At 49.2% G+C, this 26,742-nt stretch overlaps 11 protein-coding genes across 11 annotated transcripts; 5 read left to right on the forward strand and 6 right to left on the reverse strand.

The window, feature by feature from the left end:
- Window positions 1–16: 16 nt before the first annotated feature.
- On the reverse strand, window positions 17–973 carry N7459_007021 (alpha/beta hydrolase; the record flags this gene model as incomplete). The annotated part of the gene is made up of 1 exon (XM_056946189.1): window positions 17–973. One exon carries the CDS (start codon window positions 971–973, stop codon window positions 17–19), a length of 957 nt encoding a protein of 318 aa, XP_056798188.1.
- Window positions 974–2,219: 1,246 nt separating this feature from the next.
- Window positions 2,220–3,626, forward strand: N7459_007022 (uncharacterized protein; the record flags this gene model as incomplete). The annotated part of the gene is made up of 1 exon (XM_056946190.1): window positions 2,220–3,626. One exon carries the CDS (start codon window positions 2,220–2,222, stop codon window positions 3,624–3,626), a length of 1,407 nt encoding a protein of 468 aa, XP_056798189.1.
- Window positions 3,627–4,632: 1,006 nt separating this feature from the next.
- Window positions 4,633–6,068, reverse strand: N7459_007023 (pyridoxal phosphate-dependent aminotransferase; the record flags this gene model as incomplete). Its single annotated transcript, XM_056946191.1, has 4 exons — window positions 4,633–5,076; window positions 5,141–5,553; window positions 5,614–5,818; window positions 5,880–6,068. 4 exons carry the CDS (start codon window positions 6,066–6,068, stop codon window positions 4,633–4,635), a joined length of 1,251 nt encoding a protein of 416 aa, XP_056798190.1.
- A 6,826-nt stretch (window positions 6,069–12,894) lies between these two features.
- On the reverse strand, window positions 12,895–13,406 carry N7459_007024 (uncharacterized protein; the record flags this gene model as incomplete). Its single annotated transcript, XM_056946192.1, is given in 2 exon segments — window positions 12,895–13,141; window positions 13,153–13,406. The coding sequence occupies 2 exon segments, from the start codon at window positions 13,404–13,406 to the stop codon at window positions 12,895–12,897; spliced, it is 501 nt and encodes a 166-aa protein (XP_056798191.1).
- A 287-nt stretch (window positions 13,407–13,693) lies between these two features.
- N7459_007025 (uncharacterized protein) lies at window positions 13,694–14,866 on the reverse strand (the record flags this gene model as incomplete). The annotated part of the gene is made up of 2 exons (XM_056946193.1): window positions 13,694–14,321; window positions 14,682–14,866. 2 exons carry the CDS (start codon window positions 14,864–14,866, stop codon window positions 13,694–13,696), a joined length of 813 nt encoding a protein of 270 aa, XP_056798192.1.
- Window positions 14,867–15,073: 207 nt separating this feature from the next.
- Window positions 15,074–15,841, reverse strand: N7459_007026 (uncharacterized protein; the record flags this gene model as incomplete). The annotated part of the gene is made up of 2 exons (XM_056946194.1): window positions 15,074–15,561; window positions 15,622–15,841. The coding sequence occupies 2 exons, from the start codon at window positions 15,839–15,841 to the stop codon at window positions 15,074–15,076; spliced, it is 708 nt and encodes a 235-aa protein (XP_056798193.1).
- Window positions 15,842–16,296: 455 nt separating this feature from the next.
- Window positions 16,297–17,348, forward strand: N7459_007027 (uncharacterized protein; the record flags this gene model as incomplete). The annotated part of the gene is made up of 2 exons (XM_056946195.1): window positions 16,297–16,665; window positions 16,749–17,348. 2 exons carry the CDS (start codon window positions 16,297–16,299, stop codon window positions 17,346–17,348), a joined length of 969 nt encoding a protein of 322 aa, XP_056798194.1.
- A 478-nt stretch (window positions 17,349–17,826) lies between these two features.
- On the forward strand, window positions 17,827–18,705 carry N7459_007028 (uncharacterized protein; the record flags this gene model as incomplete). The annotated part of the gene is made up of 3 exons (XM_056946196.1): window positions 17,827–18,383; window positions 18,437–18,514; window positions 18,567–18,705. The coding sequence occupies 3 exons, from the start codon at window positions 17,827–17,829 to the stop codon at window positions 18,703–18,705; spliced, it is 774 nt and encodes a 257-aa protein (XP_056798195.1).
- Window positions 18,706–19,775: 1,070 nt separating this feature from the next.
- Window positions 19,776–21,695, reverse strand: N7459_007029 (CAZyme family GT90; the record flags this gene model as incomplete). Its single annotated transcript, XM_056946197.1, has 1 exon — window positions 19,776–21,695. One exon carries the CDS (start codon window positions 21,693–21,695, stop codon window positions 19,776–19,778), a length of 1,920 nt encoding a protein of 639 aa, XP_056798196.1.
- A 647-nt stretch (window positions 21,696–22,342) lies between these two features.
- N7459_007030 (uncharacterized protein) lies at window positions 22,343–24,572 on the forward strand (the record flags this gene model as incomplete). The annotated part of the gene is made up of 2 exons (XM_056946198.1): window positions 22,343–22,545; window positions 22,601–24,572. The coding sequence occupies 2 exons, from the start codon at window positions 22,343–22,345 to the stop codon at window positions 24,570–24,572; spliced, it is 2,175 nt and encodes a 724-aa protein (XP_056798197.1).
- Window positions 24,573–24,959: 387 nt separating this feature from the next.
- N7459_007031 (uncharacterized protein) lies at window positions 24,960–26,090 on the forward strand (the record flags this gene model as incomplete). Its single annotated transcript, XM_056946199.1, has 3 exons — window positions 24,960–24,962; window positions 25,141–25,911; window positions 25,956–26,090. The coding sequence occupies 3 exons, from the start codon at window positions 24,960–24,962 to the stop codon at window positions 26,088–26,090; spliced, it is 909 nt and encodes a 302-aa protein (XP_056798198.1).
- Between the last annotated feature and the right edge of the window lie 652 nt (window positions 26,091–26,742).

The following is a 26,742-nucleotide window of genomic DNA, read 5'->3' on the forward strand; positions in this document are numbered from 1 at the left end:
GCCATCTGACTCGCCCTCATAGAACCTTGTCAAGCACGTCCCGCAGCTCGTTCTCGACCAGCTCCGGGTTATCCTTCTGCACGAAATGACCTGATCCCGGAGCCTGCAGCGGGCCCTTGCTGCGCTCCGCTTCGGTGATCTTGGCGAGTCCCTCGTTGAACCGCTGCCAATAGGGATTCATGTAAACCCGAGTGAGTAGTGGGGGTGCTCCTCCCATACGCTCGAACTCGCCCTCAAAGGTCTCGAACTCGTGGCCAATCACCGTCACCCAGGGGCCGCGTCCTCCCGGGCCCTGGAGCTGGGGACCATCACTATCGGGCAGAAGCTGGATGAGGTTCTTCCGACTGAGGCCTTCCCGACTGCCATTACTCGGGTGGAAGACGCGCCACATGTATGCGCGTGCCTCACGAATGGCCTCGACGGTCACCCCGGCCGGAAGGCTGGTGGCCTCAAAGTCGGACGCATCTGGGTCCGGGTAGATGGAGACAAAGTCCGAGTTGGCCAGGACGCTGTCCAACAGAATGAGGCCGGCCACCGTCCCCGGGTACTCTTGCGCGTAGAGGCGCGTCAGCGCTCCCCCAATGGAGTTGCAGACCAGCACAAGCTGGACGTCGTCGATGTTGGCGACGCCCATCTTCTCCGAGGTGATCTGGAGCAGCAATTGCCGAAGATCACGAACCACGGCGAGACAATCGTGTCCGTGCATGGGATCGGCGACTCCCTCGTCTGCAGGATCGCGGTCGGTGGTTTGGCCCTGGCCATATCGATCGTAAGTCAGCATGGCGGGGAGACCCGCAGAGGGAGGCCGTTCGTGCAAGCGGGCGATAACATTCTCCCACGAGGTCTGCGGCAGCCCGAGTCCATTCACGAAGACGATCAGCACGGGCTTGGTTGTGCCGACCGCTGGGTGGAAGCTGTAGCAGAGCTTGGCGGAAGGCTTAGTCGCCAGCGGGATGAAGTCGTAGTTGGTCATGATTGCAGGATTGGAACAGGCAGCCTTGGAGGGGCGAAGAAAGCAGTGAGTTGGTGCTCGAGATCAATCGCGACGCGACGAGAGGGGCTCGCAGAAGTGATATAGAGTGATGGCGATCCTCACGGTATGTCAGTCTCCGAGTCTCCCGGAGTCCCTGTTTCCAGCTGAAGCATATACCCTGCGAGGGCGTCGCAAGAGGGGAGAGACATGATCATCGCACGAACAAAGAGTGGATGTGGGGGCGAAAGTGGAGAGCAGCGGTGATAGTCTGGATTGGATTGGAGTTCGCCGTAGACTTCCTAGTGAGGACAGCGCGGACGTTGCCGGCCATTTCTTTGTTTTCCAGCCTCTGAGACTTGAATTGTATTGACTGGTCATGGCGGCCTCCCTGACCACCTCTCCCATCTCACTCTCTTTCCATCTCCCCATCTCCCACTCTCCCTCCATGCCGTCCATCCTTGTTATCCGAAACCCAGGTCCGACACTACACCCAACACATGTCAACGCGACGCGGTGGCGGCTGTGTGGGCTCTGATTGACAGCGCTAGCCTTCTGGCCCCCTGCGAGAATAATAGTCTCCGAGCGAGTAAGTGCCGCTGTGACGGGTCCCCTACTAGCGCCAGTGGGCTTATCAGCGGCTCTCGACAGCAAGTGACATCGATCATGGACGTGAATGGATGAGCTCTTCGGCAGGTTTCGGCCCCTCGCATGACAGTCCAGAAGCAGCAGGGACTGACGAGAATACAGATTGCAACCATCCACCCGGGTTCTGCACTACGAAAGAGAAACCAATAGCCAACAACCAAAACGAATAAAAAATAATTTTGAAAAATGAAAAACAAAAAACGAACAAAAAAGAAAGAAAAAAGGCTAGAATTAACTCAACAATATGGCCGAAGGCCGTACATATCTCCGTTTCAACGGCTGTATGGCGCCGACTCTATCAGCCATCTCATCTACTTCCGCCCCCAATCTCTCATGGCCATGTTTATGCCATCGTTTCTCAGTCACTCCATGGACCATGCCATTAAGCCGAACTCCGAAGAATTAAATTGCGTGAATGAGGTGGCGGAGAGGAGGGGGCGGTTCGGCCTCAAAGTCGAATAAGACAAAACAAATGAAGTAGAAAGTCTCAGGCCATCGACATGTCTATCCCTCAGCTGCCTGCTCTTCTCAAACGATGGATCCAACCTTCCCATCAGGGCCACCCGAAGCACGATGCTTGGATCTGGAGAAAGGTTGGGCAATGGCTGTCGCCGTGACGGGCGTCTCTGTCTCTGATCGGTCCAGTATACATTCATCGCCCGATGTGGAAAGCAACAAGTCTGCAGTCACGTCTCGCAAGAGTGCGGACAGCCAGCTTTTCCTCGGGCCAAGCGTCTACCGCTACCTTTTCTCGGTGGTTTTCTTGGTCAACCTTGCTCTTTTTATATATCTCGTAACGTGCCATCGATCTCTGGTGCGCTTCGTTGATGCCGCGGCGGCGAATTTCCTCGCCTGCGGCCTGGCCCGGCAGCCACTCGTCGTGAACGGCTGCTTTCAGATTCTCTGCTCAATACCTCGGTCGCTGCCACTGCGCGTTCGCCATGCCGCAGCCAATATCTACCACTATGGCGGCGTGCATAGCGGGTGCGGCATCACCGCTCTACTCTGGTATATCGGCGTGGTCGCCCTGTTGACCCGTCAGTATATGACCGTACCAGCCAGCACTGCTCCCGCGACTACCTCCACCGTCGCCTTGGTGATCGCCTACCTAATTCTTATTCTAATTGTCGCCATTGTCGCCGTCGCATACCCTACTTTTCGCGTTCGCCATCATGACGCCTTTGAATCTACGCATCGATATTTCAGCTGGCTCGTCGTGGCTCTGTTCCTGACACTGTTGATTGTCTTTGCCCACAGCCCGTCATCCTTGTCACCGGCCGGTCCGGGCAGCTTCCTGCTCCAACTGCCTGCCTTCTGGTGCGTGCTCGCCGCCGCGGTGGCCATCATCCACCCATGGACTCGCCTCCGGCGCCTGGACGTGGAGCCGGAGTACCTCTCCTCTCACGCCGTGCGACTACACCTGAAGGGCGCCACCCGCTTTGGCAAGACCATCTCGCTGGCGGCGCATCCTCTGCAAGACTGGCACAGCTTTGCAACCTTCCCGGACGAGCACCGCACCGACGAAACAGACCGCCAGACCGGCTGCTCGGTGCTCGTCTCGCGCGCCGGCGACTGGACGGCGGCCTGCATCCAGCAGCCGCCCACGGTGCTTTGGACCCGCGGGCTGATGACCTATGGCTTCACGCGGGCGATGCGGCTCTTTCGCCGCGTCGTCGTCGTCGCCACCGGGTCCGGGATCGGCCCCTGCCTCGCCTTCCTCGAGGACAAGCAGTGCCCGGCCTTGCGGCTCATCTGGCAGGCCCGGGCCCCCCAACGCACGTACGGGGCCCGCGTGATGGAGCTGGTTCATCGGTTGGACCCGACTCCGGTGGTGATCGACACTGACAAGTCCGGGCGCGCCGATCTACGGCCTTGGATCGAGGCGGAGTATGGCGCTTTCCAGGCAGAAGCCGTCTGCGTTATCAGCAATCGTAGTTTCACGCATACGCTGGTCGCCGAGCTCAAGGCTCGTGGCGTGAGGGCTTTTGGGCCGCTTTTTGATTCCTGATTGGGGTTGGTGCTGGTTGTTGTATATTAGCGGGGGCAGGGCCCACCGTGGTATGATGCTCAATTGCACTGCACTAACTATTTACTGTGTGAGTTGCTTAGGCAGTTAACTAGATGTGTGATCAACTATGCGACCTGATGTCATGACACGAGAAACAGTCTACCTGCCCAATCGGGGAATGAGTACGTGCATTGTCCTATTCAGCCTCGCGGTGCCGCGCTCTCTCAACCTCCATCGATGTCCATGCACGTTGCGATACTGACGTGAAGGATCGGTAAATGCGGAGCCGAAGGATCCAATCCACACGAAACACAGGATGAATCATGAATTATTAATTCCGAACCCACGGTGCACATGGTGCACATGGTGTCCCAACTCGATAACCAGTGGATGTGTGGATGTGTATCTGAGTAGATGCTAGGGTCCTAGTGGCAGCACTAGAGTCGACTAGCAGGATGAGCCGTTTCAGTGGAGTCGGACACCGGGGGCCAGCTCCTCATTGCTCCTCATTGTTCCTCGCACCGTCGCCCACTCCAAGCCTCCTTGAATCCCGATTGCCGATGGGCGAGTGCGCTAGCCATACGTTTCTGCACGATCGGAAACGGGCTCCGTCTGGGCTTCTGCACTTGCACTTCATCAGAGGCTAACGCCATGTAACCCCAACCAGAGCTGATCTTGGCTGCAGGCGATGTGCAGCATGGAGGCTGGAGAAGACGACTTTTACGAATGACTCGCTACCATGAACTATATTCGGTAGGTCGGTAGCAAATGGATACGACTGCGGCATATAGCGCCCTCGGGGGCTGCAGGCACAGCGTGCACCGGCACGACAGGACGTACATATGCACCCCGCTGATAGGACGATACGTGCAGAAGGGCTAGCCCCCGATCCAGAAATTCATTATGTATGATATTCGCATGGCCCAGCAAATCGCAGCGCGCCAACGGCCAACGGCGCGAAGCACCTGCATGCAACAGGGTTGTCCCCTCTTCCCCTCCCCACTGCTCAGCACAGCTGCCGATACACCAGCTCGATGCAGTGAATACCCCTCTCCAATTCCTCCGTTTCGACCCCAAATGTCACCCGCATCCAGCCGCGCTGATCCTTCGGCATATGGTACGCCTTGCCTGGCACCACCGCCACCCCGCCCGCGCGGTACTGGCCACAGGCCTGGACCTCCTCGTCGACCGTCGTCGCACGCGGCGCCAGCCGGGCCATCAGGAACACCGCGGACGAGCAGGGGACGTAGGCGATGCCGATGCGCCGGAAGGCGGTCGTCAGCACCGCGTAGCGCTCCGCGAGCCGGACGCGGCTCAAGTCGAGGAGGGACGGCAGTTGCGGCGAGGTGAGTAGGTCGGCGACGAACACGCCGGACAGCGCCGAGACGTTGACGGAGCTGGCGAGGCCGAGCGCGCTGCGCAGCGCTGCGTTCCGCGTCGCGATGCAGCCCTGCAGAAACGCCGCGCGGGCGTTGTGTTAGTCTTGGGTCCTGATGCGCGGGCGCGACACGTACCAGGCGGACGCCGCTGGCGGCGAGATCTTTGCTGACGCTCCAGAGGACGTGGACGCGGTCGGCGCTGCAGCGCGCGCGCGCCGGGTCGAGACTGAGGATCGAGGCAAAGGGTGGCCAGTCGGGGAGGTCGGGGCTGGTGAAGCCGGTCAGGGCGAAGACCTCGTCCGCGATCAAGTGCAGGTTCCGCTCCTGACAAAAGGCCATGCATTGTTCCAGCACAGCGGGAGGATAGGGCCGTCCGAGCGGGTTATGGGGGTTTGAGAGGACGACGGCCTTGATGGGACACGGAGCTTGCTGGTATTGCGATTCGAGGGCCGAGATCAGCGTCGAGCCCAAGGATTCTTCCAGCGATGATATCTCGACGCCAATGGGGCGGACTTGGGAGCGGACGGCGAAGTACGTGTCGTAGCCACCTGGACAGGAGAAGTGTTACTGTCTGGATCGGAGGGCAGATGGAGTATCACCTCACGCACTCCAATACGGACAGGGCACGAGCACTCCGTCGCCCGGATCGCAGAGGTGGTATAGCAGTGAATCCAGACCGGCCGCGGTCCCCGGCATCACTGCAATATGCTCCTGCTCAATGGGAGCATATGGGTGGAAGTAGCGATTGAAGGTTTTGGCCAGCGCATCAAGTAGTTTGGGGTGTCCGCAAAGACCTTTTGGCCAGTCCAGATGCTGCTCGGTCTCAGCACGCCATGTTGCAAGGTAAGGTGTCCGTGTAGCCCAATCCACATACCTGCGGTTGTACATTCTCAGCAACAGATGTCTTGAGAATCGATAAAATCTCGCCTCGGATCAATTGGTTTTCGGCCAGGGTGAGGTCCACGCCGTCCCAGGTGAAATCCGGGTTCAAGAGATAGGGCGGGAATAGAGGCAGAACCTCGGTGAGGTTCGCATTGCCCCGGGAGGACAGAGCACTCTCCATTGTGTCAGAGGGGAGGAAGATCCTGCGACAATAAAATGGAGAGATAAGACAACGGACCCGGGATGAGCAGGAGGATGTATACAATGGATAACAGGACTATGTGAGTCAGGATACGTGATCTAATGACTGGATTAGGTATAGAGTGCGCAGATAGGGACGGCCGAGCGCGCTATGTGCCTAAGTACCACTTAATACCATCCCCCACTCTGTGGTAGTCTGTTAATTTATTAAACTGCGAGAACGGCTGATCTAGGCTACGTCACCGATAGGAGATTTCGAAGGATCCGTTATAGCTAGCTCCGGGACGTGTCGAAACTGATATGCCAAAACACATCGAACACGGTCTGACAAATCAAAGGGGGTATCCACACAAGCATGTCATTGTGTTGCTTTCATGTGTGGTCTACTGCTATGCTGCCGAGTCGGTGAGTGTCAGGTAATGTAGACGCCAAGTGCCTGAAATTGGCGATACAGAGGTAGAGTAAACACGGATTTAATGGTAGCAAAGCCGATTGCCGAATTGTGCACCTATCGAGCGAGCCCAGTCCAAGTGATGTCAGACCTTATAATTTAGTTATAGGTCACGCATAACAAGCTTCTTGAGTAGAACCGAAGGGCAATGGTAATTCACTGTATACAGTGCTCTAGACGTCTCGAACAGAGTCCGAAAACCGGTCATAGGGCGTCTGTAGCAATCGTAACTCAGTATCACATGGCAGTACAGCTGTTAACTTGCCGCTTTAATTTGAAGCATTGATGTGCTAAATGATAAAAAGAAAAGTCATGATGTTGTGCAACTTAATTGCGCCAATAGGTTGTTGACCCTCGGTGCAGAGCGCGAGATTGACTACGCGCAAAAGCACTGCATCAGGGAGCAAATATATTTATCGTTGATAGAATTGCTCCCTGAGAAAGTAAGTTAAACGTGTGGCTGTGGGTTATCACCGACGATATCAGTGGATGCTCCCTCGACGCCGAAGGTATCTGTGGGTTTTCCATTGCCTCTCCGGATATCTCGCCGTCCCAAACTCCAGCTGCAGCAAAAAGAGACATTCCAAACCAACCCCAAGGTACATCGTGCGGTTAGCACTGACATTCTAGGCTTGCAGTTCCTCCTTTAATTGCTCTCCCCTATGCCTTGGCGCAACTATGGACTCCCACAGCGATGTTCGGTTCGGGATTAACCCGGCATATTCCCGACTCTTAGACGTAAGACTGTTAGTGTAGATGGTTTCGGCAATAATCAAGACAATATAGCGTTCAATTTTGACAGGAAATAGTATGATACCCAGAGCCAGTGGGATGTTTGCAACTGAAACAAGATTCCGAATGGCAGTGTAAGGCTATGAAAAACGGCTAGTTGGGATCTTTATGGACGCAGGAACTGTTACGGAGCTAGATCAGGTGATCCCTAATAGTCATTATCACGTAGCCGTCCGCTACTTACTTAATCAATTACACTTCTCTACGCCTTCACTTCGTACCAACTGGTAGTATGTCTCGGTTCGCTAGGGTTCTCTGGGCTTAATTTTTTACGTCTTCTGATTTAATTGAACGACTGCGAGTCTTCGAGTCCTTTAATCCACGCCGTTAACACGCTCTGCTGGCTTCCGGCAGCTGCGTATAGCATCGCTGTCACTTAACGTCGATATTCCGCTCTAAGCCTGAGCATCTACGCACTTTGCTGGTTTCCAGCGTGTGCTTTTATTTAAATCCTCACTGTCGAGGTCTTTATAGCTACATTTTTTATACCTTTTCTCTTATCCTATCTCTTGCTCGTATTGTGTACATATTATATAAGTGTAGGGTTTAGCTAAACCCTATTTATATTAACCTATATATATATACTATATATTGTATAATTGTGATAGAGATATCGCGAATATAGTATATTTAGCTTATTAGCTATATCTTTATTACTCTGATATCTAGAATCCTCTTTAGACTGATATCACTACTGAGCTCTAAATATATATTAATTATATTATCTTTTACTTTAATATTCCTCGTCTTTTATAAGAATACCTATATCCCCTAGACTAGGCGATTAACTGATTATAGCTATATTGTACTATTTGCGATTTTACCTATATATATATATATATAATCTAATAGTAGGCGACGCTTTAATCTATACTTTAGATCCTTAAAGCACTAATAGTCTCTGTTGCTATATCTAATAATTTAAAACTGTATAATCTATACCCTTTCTTAAACCTATATAAATTAGTGTAGGGAAATTATTTATATATATAATCTATATTTATCCTATAAGTATTAAAGCAGAATATATTTATCTAGTATTATAAAACTATATTACCTTTGGATACTTTTTAATCTATATATTTAGCCCTTAATATATATAACTCACTTAAATCTATTATAGATACCCTGAACCTATTTAATAGAGGTAGTAAGCTAGTAGAGATCTATAATATAATATATACTTTAGTATAGAATATATAGGTACTATAGGTATAGATATAGACCCTAATAATATAGTAGTTAGTCCTTAGCCTATTTAGTCCCTTAAGACTATTTAGCCTTACTAGCTCTGTAAAAAGTGATAGTAATTTTAGACTAGATATAAATAGATCTTAATAGAAAACTAAAGAGATTAGTTATTTTATATTAGATCCTAATTTAGATATCTATATTAAAACTGTTAAGGGTATTTCCTATTATCTAAATATTTATATTTTCCTTAGTATCTTATATATTTAAATCCCACTTAAAACTAAAGATATTATTTGTGCGAATCTCTTAGGATATCTATATAATAAAGCTTTTTACTAGTAAACGATAGAACTTTCAGATAAAAAGTAAATAGATCTAAATATAATATCTCTTAATACTAGATAGTTTATATAACTAAAGAGATACTTTAAGACCTAAGCTATTACTATATAAGCTAATATAATAAATACCTTTTATAGCTAATAAAACGTCGTAGTATATTATTTAGTTATAGAATAAATATAGAATATATTCTATAACTTATAGGTAGCTAAGCTAAGCAGAGGCTCCTCTATTAGTATTATTATATAGCTTAGGGCAGTATAGCTCTACTTTAACCCCTAACTCTAGTGTGATATTAAAGAATCTATATCTATAACTACCCTATCTATATTTATTAAAGAGCTAGATAGCCACTATCAGCAGTAAGTGTCAATATCAGACTTTTAAAAATCATATTAATATTAGTTATCTATATATATACAGTAGTATATAACCCCTATTTAACCCTAATTCCAGTAGAACTATAGACGCTAAGCTAACTATAACTAGTATAAGCTATAGTAGAACCAGAATAGATATCTTTACTGATCTAATACTTAGATACCACCTATATAATAGCTGTAATTACCTCTACTGTAGTTTAGTTATAGCTATTAGTAGCAGCAGTATTAGCTATATACTATATAACAGTAGTATTAGTATTAGTATTAACAGTATTAACTTTCCTATACTTAGCAGAATTAACTATATTAGCAGACTATATCTAATAGCTAAGTGCAGAATCAGTAGAACCAGAACTATACTAATAACCAATACATCAATCAGTAGGGTCAACGTCTACTTGCTGATCACCCATAGACACAGGATGCGCGCTATACACAGGATGCATGCTACGCGCTACGATGCAGTAGCCTTTCTTATATGCAAGTTCACAAAGAGGATTGGCTATGTTCTGGGTAAGTCCAACTGGATAGGTGAGTAGTGGGCAATTGCCGTCCTCGCTGTCCTATAGATAGGCGATTAGGGCATCCCTATAGTGTGGATATTAGATCATAACCCAAAATTTGTATATAGCCTATAGACTAGCATCTTCACAGCGCTATATATCACTCTTTTTTACACCACTATATATTATATATAAGCTAATAGGTAATTAAAGCGTATAAACTAGATAGCCGAGATTTAGCTATATCACTAAGTAGCTATATATCTATCACAGAAATAGTATTATAGTCTCCCTACACTGTAAATATTATTTAACAGCTCTATCAGTGCTACTACAGGATATACACTATATTAACTTATATTCAGCATTAACCTATATATACTATAGATATTATTTAAGAATATATTTATCTATAAACCCAACCTCGATATATAGTAGGACGCTATAGAGTACCTAAACTATACTATAGCCTAAATAAAAAGACTATATAACTAGCAATACTACCCTATACACTTCGCTATAGGCAACTATATTTACCTACACCTATAGAAGGGCTATAATATTCCTATAAACGCAACACTATTAAAAAAACTAGGTTAACAGTATATAGGCCACTTTAAAATCCTAGAATATATAAGCCGCCTTATATATAGACTTAATCTGCTATTATTATAGAATATATACCTAGTTATCTCTATAGAGTATCTAAAACTAGCCCTAGATAATATATATACCTAAGACCTAGACACAGCTAGTCTTAATACTATCCTAATATTTAATAAATACTTCTCTAAGGATATAGATAGATTTAATATAGAAATTATCTTTAATAAATATATATATTAATATAGACTAATATATATATTAGTCACTTAATATCTTATCTACTAAGTATATCTAGGCCTAAAATATAATAAATAGGTATATAAGAGGAATATAATTAGTATAAAGGAGAAGATAGCAGAATTTAAAACTGCTTAGCAGCAGTAATATATATTATATTTATTTATCTATATCTTTATATATTTATATATCTCTTATTTTATATCTTTTCCACTTCTACTTTCTCCCTTTAACCTATATCCTTATCTTTCTATCTATATTATCTTTATCTTTCTATCTATATTATCTTCCTATCTATATCTACTTCTACTATTACCTTTTTATTTTTTTTATTATTTATATCACTATCTCTATCTTCAGCTTCTTTATATTATTTATATCCCTTACACTCTTACCTTACTATTTAAGTTCTCCTCTATCTTATTATTCTATTTTACTATTATATTATAATATCTATATCTGATTTAAGCTCTAAAAATATCTCTAAAGCTAACCTTACTAATATTAAGCTAATAATTATAGTGCAGAAGAGCTACTACAAAAAATACCTAGTATAAGATACCCTAGATATTATTATATAAAGACTAAATAACAGCAATAGCCCTTTACTAAATAAATTAAAGCTTAAACACTCTAATACTAAGAGTTACACTAACTAGAAGATCCTTAATATTAATATTATATATAATACCTTCTAAGACTTAGAGAAGAAAGTAGTATATCTACTTATAAAATATATAAGACTTATAGACCACACAGTATTCTAGGCTATAATCTATATATCTATATATAACTAAATAGCCCTTTTCCCTATAGACTTTATAGTATATAAAGATATATATATCTTATATCACCCTATTAGCCCTATAGTTATCTTTAAATACTATAGTATCTACTAATTCCTACTTTATAAAGACACCTACACCTTTATTAGTAACTATACTAAGGCTGCTAAATAAATATTCTATAAAAAGATCTAATATAATAAATAAAGTAATAATATCCCTAATATTTATAAAAGCTTCACTATTAATATAGTAATAATACTAACTATAAACCTATATAATACTATAGTCCTATAACTAAATAGCTACTCCTTGCCTAATAAAAGATATAGGCCTTCAAAAATTCTTAACATTATAAAGTTCTAAAATATTAATATTAACTTTATCTTTAACCTAAAGTATATTTACTAAGTTATTATAGCCCCTAATAAGTATACTATATTATAATAAAGCCAGCTTATATATCCTTTCGCTTTTAAAAGTGCCAATCTAAACAACTTAGATAAATATATCCTAAATATAGACCTCGCGCCTTATTATACTATTAGTTATAATAGGCCTTACATAATAAGAACCCTTTATATATATATAAAGGCTGTTAACTAAAGTACCCTTATATAAAAAGCTTAGTATTAGTATACTCGCCACTAAAACTATACTTCAGCTAGATATACCTTAGTATTAGTAACCTACTTAGAAATATATAGAACCTTAGCCCTTATATTAGACTTAGAGTTAGATATACACTAAAAGACTATTTATATTAAGAACCTAATTAATAATATTAGTAAACTAGTTTAGGATACTAAAGATCTACTATATAAACTCTTCTTTAAACTATCCTATTAATTAGCTATCTATATTAAAATTGTACTCTCCTATATAGTATAGCTCACTTCTATAGTATTATAAAACGCCTTTACTATAAGAATTATATTAAATCTTACTAAAAAGGAGATTATAGAAGTCTATTATCGCCTAGTATATACTCTATCCTAGATAAATAATATTATAGATACAATCACTAACAGCAATTTACTATATATACAGGACACACTCTACCTCAATAACACCCTATACTAGATCTATCCTATTATAGATACACTTCCCCAAAGTATAAAAGATAAATCACTTATAATTATATAAACTATTAATAACACTAATATAGCTATAGCTAACAGCCCTATTCCAGAGACCCTCTTCCACAGCTCCAGTACCACTTACGCTATAGCCACTATAGCAGCTACAAAGTATACTAAGGTCCTACTCAAGCCGGTATATAAGAAACGTTAATATACACTTAACGGCGCCGACGATATCGAGGACGAGGATAATGTCTGAGGGACAGGACAGGAAGAGAGGAGGAGATGCAGTTTTTTCCGCTCAGGGAGCGTTTTCTGCGTCGAGTGAGACACCAAGGACGGCATCATTTTTCCAAGCAGGCACCTGTTACGGAGCTAGATCAGGTGATCCCTAATAGTCATTATCACGTAGCCGTCTGCTACTTACTTAATCAATTACACTTCTCTACGCCTTCACTTCGTACCAGGAACCTTGTTGACAATGCCGACAGCAGTGGCCTCATACGACAGCCAATCCCAAAAGGAATCTTATATGCACTCCATGTGTTTGAAAGGGTCGAAATTTCTACCAGCGATAGCAGACCGTACACGATTGTGCTGAGAATAGTGCTGGTCACAATCCATGGAAGGTAATAGCCGAAGCTTGTACTATCTAGTCGCCCATTAACAACATTATTGCTAAGACTCACTGGTAATTCCTGTAATTAACGTAAATAATATCTGCCCGACGATTGTCCGAAGGATGTGTAAGCCACTTTTCAAAGCAGGGTTGTTTTTCTTTGACTGTCTGGAGAAAAAAAGCGGCAGGCAGTAGTTGAAAATCAAAGCACGCCATAGAAAAGGGACAGTTGCCGAAGCAGACCATAGTTATGGTATTTGGCATAGCAGCGAATTCGGGATGGTGCCTTTGTGGCCCTGGCAGTGTTCCCCTAGAAAGGGTCATCCTGGCACCAGTGAGCAAGCCTATCACCGTATTCCTGTCCGATGCGTATTGTTTTCCACCTCGTATGAGAGCTAGGAAAGGCATATAGCGACAGGAGCAACCTGAGTGAGTCACAGCAACTCTCCAGAGCTCTCCAATACAGCAATATCCGCGATCATTTTCATCTCTCGGAGCAATACCTCGACAATGATAGCCCGTTAAAGCTAGAGCTAGGCAACTATCAGTATGTAGGAAGTAAATCATTTCAATTCCAGTTAGTATTCAGTTGTTTACACACCCAAGCACGGTCAGTGCCGACCAAATATCTTCTCCAGCCAGAGATCATTCCCAAAATCAATTGGCCACATCATCGTTAGTGCGCTCGAGTCCATCGCCATGCTGTCTGTGATAATTCCAGTGTCACCATATGGCCCATTGACATCAGTCCCCTCGGGTGTCATCTTCGTGCCAGCGAAACTACGAAATAACCGCATCATTCCCGCCAACTGCATGAGGAGATCTTCATTGGACCGCTCGCCAACGTCGCGGCTCATCTGTTCTACTTCCTCCACGACCTGATCCAGTAAAGGCAGCAGATCAACGGTATTGCGCACTGCCTCACAGTCCCAGGCCGGATCCGTGTACGTGGATAATCGGTATAGCGTCACAACGCAACATGCTAGTTGAGCGGAGAAAGGGAAGGAGAAGCCACGAAATTCTGACGGCATCAGCTGCATGAATATGTCGAACCATGACCTGATGGCAGTCACAGACTGACATAGATATTCAACGTGTTCAAATGAAGGCATGGATATTCCATTTACTATTGGCGCTTGTGAGATGGCTGTATATGCGGTCTCACTTAGACAGAGCTCGATGTAGTGGATGTGAGCCGTGGGAATGTCTGTATCACCACAAGACCTCATCTTTTTCTCTCTGTTTTGTCAGTGACTTACGTTGTTGCTGTAACTTCGGAGAAAGTGAGCTTCCGATATCGCGTAGATGTCCTTGGAGGGTCCTGATATACAGAACAAATGCGGCCGGACCTGAACTCAGGGATTCTGGGCTCTGCTGCTCTCAAGCTTGCAAGGCCGTCTCGGCGATGAGTTGTAGCCGAATCTGCAATGCGAATGCCTCATCTGTCGGACAGTTTTTGTTGGCCTCAACGGCACGAAAACACTCTTCCATCCTGGGCGTCCATTTCATACCCATCACATTGTGCGAAATAGCTTGATACTCTAGTTTTTGATCTTGTATCAGTGAGGCTTGCTGCAGAGTCTATGAGTTCATCCTTACACAGAGCTCATGAGGAAGCACCCCAGAATAGCACGCTCATACTCGAGCGTCCGCGGGTCCAGCTTATCCCCGCCGTCATCGCAGCATTCTTCAAAGCTTCTGCCGAGAGGCCCAAGCGCATGCGCATCCAGAGGAACCGGCTTGTTGAGACGAAGGTCGTAGAAAATTGACATGGCAAGTACCATCAGTCGAGACAATGTGCCAGATTAGTCCAAGAGTTGATCGAAGCTCCATGCCAGGTATGTGAGGAGGCCAAGTCGGATGTCAATGCTGGGATCATTCTCGATTATCATTGACTAAGCCAGCACGCGCTTCAGCTCACTCCCTCGCGCCAATCTTTCCTGGGTCGACAGAGAAGTGACTGCCATGATGGGTTTAAAAAGAAAAGGACGTTACTGCTGCAGCTTCTGGGCGGTTAAATTTGAGGGGAAATTTATAAAGGCAAAATATCGTGGCATCTTGAAGCGGAAGATGCCCAGGCGAGCGTCAGCGTCACTTTCTGTGAGCTCGCTTGGTGGACTATGCGTATTCGCCTGACCTCTCGGCGAAGGAGCACGGGTCCTTGAATTTGAGCGGGCATGCCCCTCAAAGCCAGTGTTATGCAAGTTGAAGGCACTGGTCGCTGAGATGGGGTGGTCGTGGGAGAAATTTCCCTCTGGTCTCCGGCCATCACCTAGCGAGTCCTCTTGGGTGGGAGCAGTACGCAAGAATACCGATGGATTGGTCACCTCGGCAAATGACTTCAACAGAGAGGTGATACCATCGAGCTTCCCCTCCAGCTGGGAGATGCGGGATGCAGATTTCTGGTTCTCGTTGAGGTTGCGCTTACGAAGCGAATCCGACGGCAAGCACTGTTTCTTCAGACGATGACACCTATTGGCTATCAGGCGATGGAAGGCGCTTTGTCGCGAAGCAGCGACCAGCGAGATCAATCAATCACCTTTCGCAGCCCTCACCGTAGGGGCGACGGACGCATCTGCACTTGGACTTGAAGCAGTGAATGCAGGCCTGTCCATACGGGGCCGAGTGGCTGGGTCCTCGTCTGTGCATCGTGAGAGCAAACCGGAGACAGAGACCGGCGCCGTCAAAGGGTGTGAAATGAGATCTGAAGGGAGCAGGAAGACGTCGGGATCCTGGAGCAAGCCCAGCGTGGTCGGCATTGCGGTCTCCGAAATCCGATCCGCCCTGCAGTGGTCGCGGTTGAAGAGACGCGAGGTAAATCAGCGGGCCGCAACGGGTCGATCTCACTCATCTGAAGTGATCCAACCGCAAGGATCAAAGATCACCCATCGAGTGCGTCCCTGAGAGACAAAGGTGAGAAGCCAAGATGCCGATGGCTCGAATGAGATGGTTCTCGTATCCACCGATAGCCGTGGACTTCAGACCCCAACATGGCCAGGTTGTGCGATGCAGATGTCTCGGACATGCATGCGAGGCTGCAGCTAATCCCTGGTCTTGAATCATGGGCATATATAGGCCAGTTCTTAGCCACTCGCATTCTCCCAGATCAGGCCCCCCGTGAGAATGGGGTCCAAATCGCCGCCTGCTTTAAGCATCCCCGTCCCCGGAGCTCATCGCCTAGTCTCACTCCCTCGATGGCCTCCTCGCAATCGCCATGAGACGAATTTACAAGCCCAATCAAGCCCTCGCGGCTCTGCTCGCTCTGCATGGGCTAGCGGCTTCGGCCACCGCAGACTCGGCCGTCTGCTACTATCCAAGCGGCCACAGCGAACAATCCCTCGTGTATGAGCCATGTCCAGCTTCAAATGGCGGAACCAGAATGTGCTGTGGGACCAATCGCACAAATCCGTTCGATGGTTCAGCCAGTAATGGAAGGACCGCAGATATGTGTCTGGAAAACGGACTCTGCATGAACGCCCATAAAGACAGCCAAGGGACAACCTTGATTGATTATTGGCGCGATTCGTGTACGAGTAACGACTGGGCGACTGGGGGCTGTCTCGATGTCTGTACGAATGGGACGGTAAGTGCACATTGATACTGTGGCTCGTGTAGTAGCCTCACATAGAGACTGGAGCTAACAACGATCGTTGGTTTTGTCTGTAGGAGGGCTCCTACACTGGCACTGCACAGATCACGCCTTGCGATGGCACAGAAAACTCCGAGTACTGGTGCTGTGGCTTGAAAAACACCACTTGCTGCGGCACATCGGATGCAATTTCAATTGCTGCGAACTTCGCTCAGACCACATCGTTCTCAAGCTCGACGAGTACAAGAACCTCTGCGACTACCTCTTCGTCATCTTCGGAGACTTCTACAAGTACAGGCTCTCCCTCTCCGAGCTTGACAATAACAAATACGCCCATTCCACTGACTTCTGCGGCGTCGTTGAATTCCACCTCTTCTCCTGCGCTATCAACAGGCGCAAAGGTGGGAATCGGTGTTGGTGTGGGAGTGGGGGCTGCTTCAATGATTGCATTGATCCTTTTCTATACGCTGTGGCAGCGAAAGAAAGATCCAGCACTCACGGGCAGGAGAGGCAACCCCAGAGATATCGGGGTGAGGCGACCGCGTGAGCTGGACTCATATGCTGCCTCTGACAAAACGGATGCGTTCACAGACCCACCATTTTCCACGGAGTTCAAGTCGCTGGAAATCAGGCATGAGTTGCATGCGGATTCAATGCCGGGGAGAGGAAGCAGCTAAATCGGAGAAAATGCCGTTGGAGATGACCATGGCGGGGTTGACAACCTGTACAATAAATGGAATATATCATGCAGCATGCTCAGCAGCCGTTGATCTAGACCGCGCTCTCACATAAACACCGGTGCGCTGCTGGTTTATAAACCAGCCATAGCTCGAAGATATGCTGCTAAGGATGCGGGAAAGTTTCAGGCCTTATAGCGAAAATCTTATGGCTTATAACTGTCAGTTTCCGCAAGGACCCGATCAATTGGACCAAGAAGTCTGTCGTTATGTATTGCCAGGCATACAGAAAGGGAGCAACTATGCTTAGTAGATGTCTCTTATCCTTCTATGAGGGCGACGTTTCGCATTTTCGGTTTGCACTCACTTTTTCCATCAACAACTCTCGTCTTCTTCACTCTCATCCAGTCGCCAGCTTTACTGAACTTCTATTCGCCATTACGCCTTCATCCTGCATTGCAAGAGTCGTCAAGCCAGCATGAGCCATCCCGAAAGTGCCGAGTTCCTGTGCGGCCTTGAAGGCACAGACGTCACTCTCGATCCACCGGCTGAGCCACCTCTCCACCTGCCCCGCCAAACTTGGGTGATCGATAGTAAGCTCTCTGAAAGATCTCAATCGATGACGCAGCAAGACGTTACCGATGGCCTTGGACTTCCTTTCGCAGCTGCTAAGTTTCTCTGCCATCGCAAGGAAAGTCCTAGCAAGAAGGCCTTTATGCGGATTTATCTTCAAATCCCTATTATTGGCACTCAATATCAGAGCCCTCAGATTCGACAAAAGCAGGCCGCCAAGTCACAGCCGCATATTGAGTTAACGACCTTGAAAGCGCTCAAGAAATTGGAATGCGATGTTGTCCCTGACCTCCTTGCTTACCAAGAGGACAAGCAAGGCGAAGATAGTATCGTTCCGGGAGGTTATGTCACATATGTGGTCTGGGATAAAGTCCCTGGGGAGCCTCTAAGCGCAGAAGAATTCTGGGGGCTAGATCTGGAGTCACGCCAAGCGATCCGCGATAAATTTCGTGAAGCCTTTCCGTGAGTTGACACAACCTTCTGCCTGGCGTGTTCCTAATGACATGAAAAACAAGGAAGCTGAAGAAGTACGGTTACCTACCGCGGATGTCTACGATGTCGAAGATTATCTATGACAAGGCTACCGGGAATATGTACGTTCGGTGCGTTTTGAGTAGCGGACACGATAAGTTTGACAACCATTAGGCATTTCTCAGGGTTTTCACGCGCAGGCCGTACTGATACGAACGAAGAGTGGCATGACAAGTACTACGTTCTGTTTCGTTTGGCCAAACCATCTCCGAAGACCGACTGGGCCAAAGATACCACAGGGTGGACTTGGTGAACAGCGAAGTCACACTCCAAGGATAGTCGCTAATAGGCATATTGAATAACTACCTAGGTAGCCTTGGAACGCTGTGGGACTGGGCTACCTGAACAACATGGAGAAGCCAAGTCAATTGAAGTAAAATAGTAATCAAGATGCAGCCCTCCCAAGGTTCGACGGATGGGGTCGACTATTAAATTACCAGTACCTTGCGCTACAAAGATCGAATCAGCGTCACTGCCGAGCTTTGACTATATCTATGGTCTATGTACGTAGTTGTACGTGGCACCGGAGGCAGCTTGTGGGTCTGTCAGCATACTGAGTCGCAGGATGCAAGCAATGGAAAGTGCCTGAGTATAAATGCTAAGGGCATGCTCTACGAAGATACAGGGGACCCGAGGAATGTTTGCGACAAGCACATCAGGCAGATGTGCTCAACACCATTTCTCACCAGCTACTTCTCACCATATAGCTACCTACATAGATATATGGGTAGGTAAATATATCTCTGGATATCTTGGAGGAACCAATAATCGGAATAGAGGGTGCTAACCACAGTGAGAGTATCAACGTACTGATTACTTCCTTAGAGCCTTATAGTTCTCGGTGGTATTGAGGCTTGTCTCATCGCCCTAGCATCACATCTGTAGCGCAGTTTCTGCGGTAATTGCCATATTCAGTTGTTATCAGAAGACCCATCTTCGAGTGCACATCTTGTCTTGTTTCGCAGTAACACAGAGGTTTCTCTCCAAGGACCCTTTCTTAATATAGTACACCATGGTCATCCACTCGAACTGCATATCGTCATTGAACGATTCATAGCGAGGTTGTTGTAGATTCTATGTTGTAACATTTGTTGTAGGAGACTAGAAATACACCCTAATGGGGTACTGCGGCGACTATAGTACCTCTTCCACCAGTTCCGTCGTCAAGGCAATCAATTCAACTAGTTCTTAGATCGTGACGATATGCAATGTTGGTAATTAGGACATGAATAGATACGGTACATGCTGGAAGGGGAATCACCACCACCCAGGATTGATGCAATAGTAAGGATAAGATGCAATTATTCAAAGTGAGGTATCTGGTCACCCTCCAACCAGAGGCTGTATGGCTGGAGGAAATGGGTATTGCGCATCAAAGTGGGCCAGCTCGCTTCCATCGCCACTATACCCGATAGTGTCGCGATTGTCATCAAGAATCCGCCCATACTCAAGTAAAAGAAGATAAAGATAGATGTCCAGGTCGTCGTCGCGTAGTGATAGGTGTGCCCACTCGCGGCTCTGGGCGGCGATCACCTCGGCTTGGAAATCATGCCGGGGTACGTATGGCCCGGGGCTCGGGAGAGAATCCTCTTCAGCCGCTGGATGCAGCCCGATGAAGTATGTCATCAGAGAGTACAAGTCAGTGTACCGATTGTCCATGGGAATGAAGTGTCTCCAGGCAAAAAGTCTAGAATCATGCCACTCGCGGAAAATTGTTGCCTTGAGGCCGAGTGACTTGCTCTGATGGAAGGCGCGCCAGCGGCCGGAGAAACTGTGGCCGTCGATGTCAACTAGGTATTTTGACTGGAACTGTTCTGAAAAAGCTTTGTTCTCCTTGTACGTCCAGACACCCTCATAGAAGGAACAGTCTGGAATGCAGCCCCAGGCATCAGTGAAACCGACGTCGAAGTAGGACGTGGCAAATTCAGAAGGCCGGAAGTCTGAGACAAGATGATATTGCGATTCACCGTCTTGGGCAAGAATAGATACAGTCTGTTGAGTCATTTCGGTGGCATTCGCCATACGGACAAAGCGCTGACGATGCAGCCGGTGCCAGTTATCCTCAACTTGGACGCCACCTGACGTAACACCTCGCCAGAGGAGAGAATCAGCCTTGTCAGCCCATTCGTTGTCATGGCGCGCATTGTAGACATAGCGCGGATCCCGCAAAAAATACATGTTTGCGGGGAACAGGATATCGTTGTTCACGCTGACCTTGCACTCGCTAAAGACAGGCACCAGCTTGCGGGTGATGACATTGCTGGAAGCGGAAAACAGAAAGCCATGCTGGTCTCCGAGGACGGGCCCCACCGTACAGAGGTCCGAGGAACCGGTAAAGTTGGAAACAAACCCACCGAAGGAGGACTTGTATAGCTTATCTGCCTCCTCTGCAGTCATGTTGGCATTGCGAGCGGGTGATTCAGGCGGACAAGCCTCCTTGGCGAAATCCATGTAGGGTTTTCCCGCAACAGAGAACCATTCCGGATCGACATCCGCCTGGATGCCGAGCTTCTGATCGTAGAGATAGTCCATTTGCCGAGTAAATTGATCTTCTGCGTCAAGAGGCATGCTCCTCGTGCTTTCCTCCACCTGCAGGTATCTTTGAATGTCCTCATTGGTAGCCATCACGCGGGGCTGGTCCATGTTATTCATCGCAATGTCCATGTCCGGTAGATGCGCTGCGAGCCTTCTCACAGAGGCTGCTAGGGTTTCCGCACGCCAACCCGGTGATTCTGACACAACCTTGTGGTTCCGAATTCGCACACCCCCGATACCTTCGCCCTCTTGCAGCCCAGCTGCCATCTGCCGGATCTCCTTTGGGGGGATGGCCCAGAAAGGACGCAAGTCGCCGGTGATCTGCTGGAAGTCGTCGACATTGTAGATACCGCGCTTGCGGGCAAATTGATACCATTCTCGAAATCCGGGTGGGGGGTGGCGACCGTACGTTTGCCGGTATCTGGCAACCGTTTGGGAGAAGTTGGTCGAACGACTGTCCTCGTACTCTTGCCAGCGACGACCCGCCTCCCTGATCAGGTCGTCAATCGGATGCTTGTCATGCACATAGGTCCCTTTCAGGGGCTTATGTTGTGGCCGGAATAGCGACAGGCCCGGGAGGCGAATCTTTGTCTGATTGACGGCGTGGGTCAGGAAGACGAGGTTCAAGAGACAGATAACCGTTGTTGCACAGGCGAGACATAAGTATAAGGACTTGCGCCTGCTCAAAAAGCCATTTGCGCCAAGCATTCTGGAAGCAGTGGAGAGATCGGGGGCTACACCGGACTGGGGTTCCGGGCACCGCAACAGGAAATATCGACACACCAGCGATGCAAGGGGGGAAGAACAAAATGGGAAGGGTCACCCAATCAAAGAAAATAGGAGATGTCACCGAGTGCACATGGAGGGCGGTTGATGCCGTGATGGCTTCTGAGGGATGAAGAGGGGAGAAGAGGGAGAAGAGGGAGGGGGGAGCGCGTGAGAGTATAAGGAGCGCGAAAACACTTTAGCGTAATTCACAGGTTCGCCATGACTTAGCGAGCCAGGATGAGGACGAGGCTTTGGGCCGGGCTTTGCTTCCTTCCTTTTTCTCCGCAATCCCGCATTGTATTCCTCGTCTGTACGTCAACATCCGCGCGATTATCTATGAACTGCCGATCGGTCCTCAGCGCCACGGCTTACCCAGGTTTAAATCCTTTACCTAGGTAATATATCACTGCCTGGGAAGTAGAGGCCAATAGCTCCAGCCCCCAAGTGCCTGACAGCCGGAACTCTTGATTCGGCGCGCGCTCTCATTGGCCTTGCACTGCCAAGACCGCAGCTCCGCTGACGCCGTCGCTTTCCACGAATCATGACGGCCAGCCTTCTGCGCTCTCACCCCAGAGCTGCTCTCCAGCATGGCCTCAAAGCGCCCGCGCGCCGCCTTTGAGGCCGATCAGGTCCAACCACCACCTTACGCCTTCTACGGAACACCTTTACCACCCCTTGAAGCGGGCGTTCGCGACGATGGCTCGTATATGCCCGTCTGGAAGCAGGAAGTGACGGACGAGAGAGGGAGGAAGCGTCTGCACGGAGCCTTCACCGGCGGTTTCAGTGCTGGGTAGGTCTCGCCGGCTTGGAGATGATTCTCGTGCGCAGTTGCTCATACGTCGCAGATACTTCAATACGGTCGGATCGAAAGAAGGATGGACCCCGGCAACCTTCGTCTCATCCCGTCAGAACCGTGCCCGCAATGCGAACCAGGCCCCTTCACAGCGACCGGAGGATTTCATGGATGACGAGGATCTTCGGGAGCAAGAGGAATCACGGAAGCTACAGACAACGGAAGGGTTTGCTGGGTTTGGCTCAACCGAGACCGATGCCACCCGACGCGCGGGTCTGATGGACCTGCTCAAATCTGGTGGGGAGACAATGGGTGTGAAGCTATTGAAAAAGATGGGCTGGCGTGAGGGCCAAGGGATTGGTCCTAGGGTGCGACGGAAGGCCAACCTAGATGACCCTAGGGATGGTACCGATGAGACATATCTCTTTGCGCCTCCAAATCCACCAATGGTCGCTTTCATCCGCAAAACAGATCATAAAGGTCTTGGGTTCGAAGGCGAGACGCGACTCGACGAGCCTAAGCAGGCCATCGCAGCACCTGAAGAGTCGGATTCCTTCTTCGGTGGACGATTAGGCATCCAGGACAAGGGCAATCCCCCGAAAGCTAAGGTGTCGCGGCGAGGAGGGTTCGGCGTTGGCATCCTCAACGACACGGGATCAGATGAGGAAGATCCCTATTCCCTTGGTCCACAAATTTCCTACAACAAGACGATTGGCGGTGATAAGAAGAAAAAGAAGACAAAGGCCGGGGAAGGCAAGCCTGTAATCTCATCGTCAAACCCCTTGGTAAACACCAAGCCGGTCTTCATCTCAAAGAAAGTGGCCGCTGCTCGCAGTGCTGGTGGATTCAGGAAATGCCGCGATGGACGATTACCACTGGATGGATTCGTTCTTGCCGACAGTCTGTCAAGCCTGTCTATTTCTGAGAAAAGATACGAGGCTCCCACGATCCCCGAGGGCTGGGTATCTGCCAAGCGGCCCGAATCCACCCAACGTGATCAATCAAAGTATGTTTCTACTGCAGAGGCAGCCAAGGCATCCGCACTGGATCCCACCTCCCGAGCTGCGCTCCTAGGCGAGGCCCAGCTACCGGGCAAGTCCATTTTCGACTGGATGACGCCCGAAGCTCGCGAACGCATTGTGAAGCTCACCGGGAATTCGAATCTGCCTCCAGCCCTGGGTGAAAAGGCTCCAAAGGGGTACGAGGTGTCTGAATCTGCAAAACGAAAGGACCTCTGGGACCTTGTCCCCAAACTTGACAAGCCAACAGCTGTCCAGGCGCTGACCCGAGCCGTCAGTGGATGGATGCCCTACTCCGAAGACGAAAGCAAACGGGCGCGTTATCGCACCTTTCTTGAAGTCCGGGCAGGCCTCCGCGACTCTCTTCCGGACCGGGTGACGGGGTCTAGCACCGACGATTGGGTGACGGAGATGCAAGAGTTCGCTCGTGCTGCTGAGGTGTTCAAGCCCATGTCCGGCATCATGGCCTCGCGATTTACCTCGGCATCCTCCGGACCCAAGACCAGTTCTGATGCCCCCGATTTGTCCAGCGATCAACCTCTTAGCCGGCCTGCTGAGAGGCCTGATCCCCCGGCGGTGGCTGCGGCCAAGGTCGGCATGTTCGGACAGATGACCCGCAGCACCGCCTCTTTCTATCCTGCCCGTCTTCTCTGCAAACGCTTCAACGTGAAACCGCCTGACAATGTTCAACTCGACCCTGGGAAACAAGCTGGAGGCTCAGGGACGGGACCGGGCACCCGATTCCAGTCCGGTGGGTATCAAACCGCCCCTGGACCGAAGGAACTGATATCGCAGCAAGTGATGGATTTGATCATGGTCGAGTCCGGTCGGCAACCTGTCAGTTCCGGCGCTGGTGCTGGTTCAAGCGCTACAGCATCTGGGCCAGGGGCTGCGCCGCCTGCGCCTACGCCGGTGGTCGAGCCAGAGCGCAACGATGCCCTCGAAGCCGAGCGACCGGGTGATGCGATCTTCAAGGCGATCTTCGGTAGCGACGATGAGGATTGAGCCTCGGAATGTTCACGACGTATGCAGTAGTGTATATTGATGTCGAAATTGACGATAGTTGTCATTTCTCTATGTGCCATCATCAGTAGAGCCGATTCCCCAGCCGTGTAACCGATGCACCAAGCATCATTGACCCGATGAGACGCGCGAAATCGCTTGGCCTACGCCTCGTGGAATGTGCCTGGCTCAAGGTGCGCTTTACGTTTCTCTATTCTCGCCTTACAACTCTCCATCGGGCCGTGCAAAGTTCCCCAAGCACGAGCCCGGTCGTTGTCGAGAGCAAGCTTTCGCCATTTCGCCGTTAGCTTGGATCCTCGAGATCCGCCAGTTCGGCCCCTCTCCTCGAACTTCTTCCCCCTCTTCAGCATATGGAGTGTCTACATCAAAATGGTAAGTCCCTGCATTCTCTATCTCTGTCTGCGATGAGTCGCATCCTCCTCCCCCGGCCGAGCGTCGCCTGGCCAGCTCCCCCCATCACACCTCTCACGTCCTTCGCATCCGCAGCAACCCCGGTCTCGGCATGCCAAGGACTCAAGCTCAGGAACTGACAGCTCCCCTCTCCACCTAGGGCTGCTGCGCGTCTGTGCTATCGCGTGATGGCGACCATCCCCCAGACGAACGAGACATCGCCGAGGACCGCAGAGCGCAACCCGGTCGCCATGTCATCGCCGACCCTGCCGCCCCAACACCATCCAGCCGCCGCCGCAGGCGCGCGCCCCATCTCCCTCTGAACGAGCACTACAACGAGCCGGTGCGTCTGCACGTCTGGTACAGCAAGCGCCGAACCTGGTCGCGCGCCCAACTGGACCGCGAGCGCCGCGAGTTCTTCGAGACTCGCGTCACTGGCCGCCCGGAGGTCTGGGCGGCGCTGTCGAGTGCCATCTCGCTGATGCAGGCCGGGGATCTCACCACGGCTCAGGGCATCGTTGACGCGGCTGGGGTCACGATCCCCACAGGCGATCTCTGTGAGGGGTGCTACGATGAACAGGGTGTGCTCTACCGCCTGCCGCAGTGCATTGTGAGCGACCCGGAGAATATAGTGAAGACCGCCTCTGGCGGTGCGACGCCCGACAAGGCCGAGCAGGTTGAGGATACAGAAGCACTGTCGGATGGCAAGCTGGCTACGGACGATGCTTCGGGCGACGAACTGATCGCGGAGGATATTGAGCGACGGCGAGATGAAAAAGGCAAGACCAGCGAGCGCGACTTGATCCGTGTCCAGGCTCGGCTAAGTGACCGTGATGGTCCAGATCTGGTCATGTTGGTAGGCAAGGGCCAGAGCGTGGGCTTTCTCGCCCGGAAGGTGCAGCAGGAAGCAGGGGTATGTGATTGGTGTTTTGTGTTGTTTTTGCTCGCTACTCTGCAGGCTCTGACTCTCCACAGATCTCAACCCATCAACGCGTTCGAATAGCTTACCTTGGGCACATGCTCAAGGAACATGAATCGCTCCTCGAGCAGGGCTGGCAGACTGGCCATGTCGTCAACGCCCTCATCGCCTCCAGCCACCCCTTTTCGTAAAGCACCTGGCAGTGCTCTCATTCTGATGCGAGTGCACTCGCTTTTGGACCTTAGGGGAAGCCAGCTCACGAGGGTTCATCTCAGCTCCCCGTCTATTGCTTCTCTTGCCGTGTCCCCATCTCATCTCCAGCATTCTGGCGTCCGCCATCTCATCCTGATGTTCTTCGCATAATACCCCCGTTGTCCTTCGCATTGATTATGACTATTGGCCAGCTCATGCGGTTCTTGCTTTCTTTCCAATCTCCTCGTAGGCTCTATCCTCGCAATCTCTTGAACATCTGTACTTTGCAGCTATGGCTCAGGTAAAGGGGTTGCAGCCGCTTCACCACTTTCCAGGTTGGTATTAAATTGCACATCCTGATTTGCTACATGTATGTCCTTGGGCGGCTGGTGCCATGATATTGTACTAATTAATTTGAATGAATGTTTTGATGATGAACACGTCGAAAAACAGACCTGCCTGTAAGTCTTGTACGGTTGGTGGACTTAGTGCAAAGTAAAGCAAAAAGAGATCAAAAAAAGATGTGCATCATCCGTGAATCGAACACGGGCCTCGTCGATGGCAACGACGAATTCTACCACTAGACCAATGATGCTGGGCGATATAATGTGGGTCGGGAATATGTTATATGAACCCTATTGAATTGGCGGC

Source organism: Penicillium hispanicum, assembly GCF_028827665.1.
Source record: "Penicillium hispanicum strain IBT 35686 chromosome Unknown utg000006l_segment0_segment0, whole genome shotgun sequence".
Taxonomy (NCBI): Eukaryota; Fungi; Ascomycota; class Eurotiomycetes; order Eurotiales; family Aspergillaceae; genus Penicillium; species Penicillium hispanicum.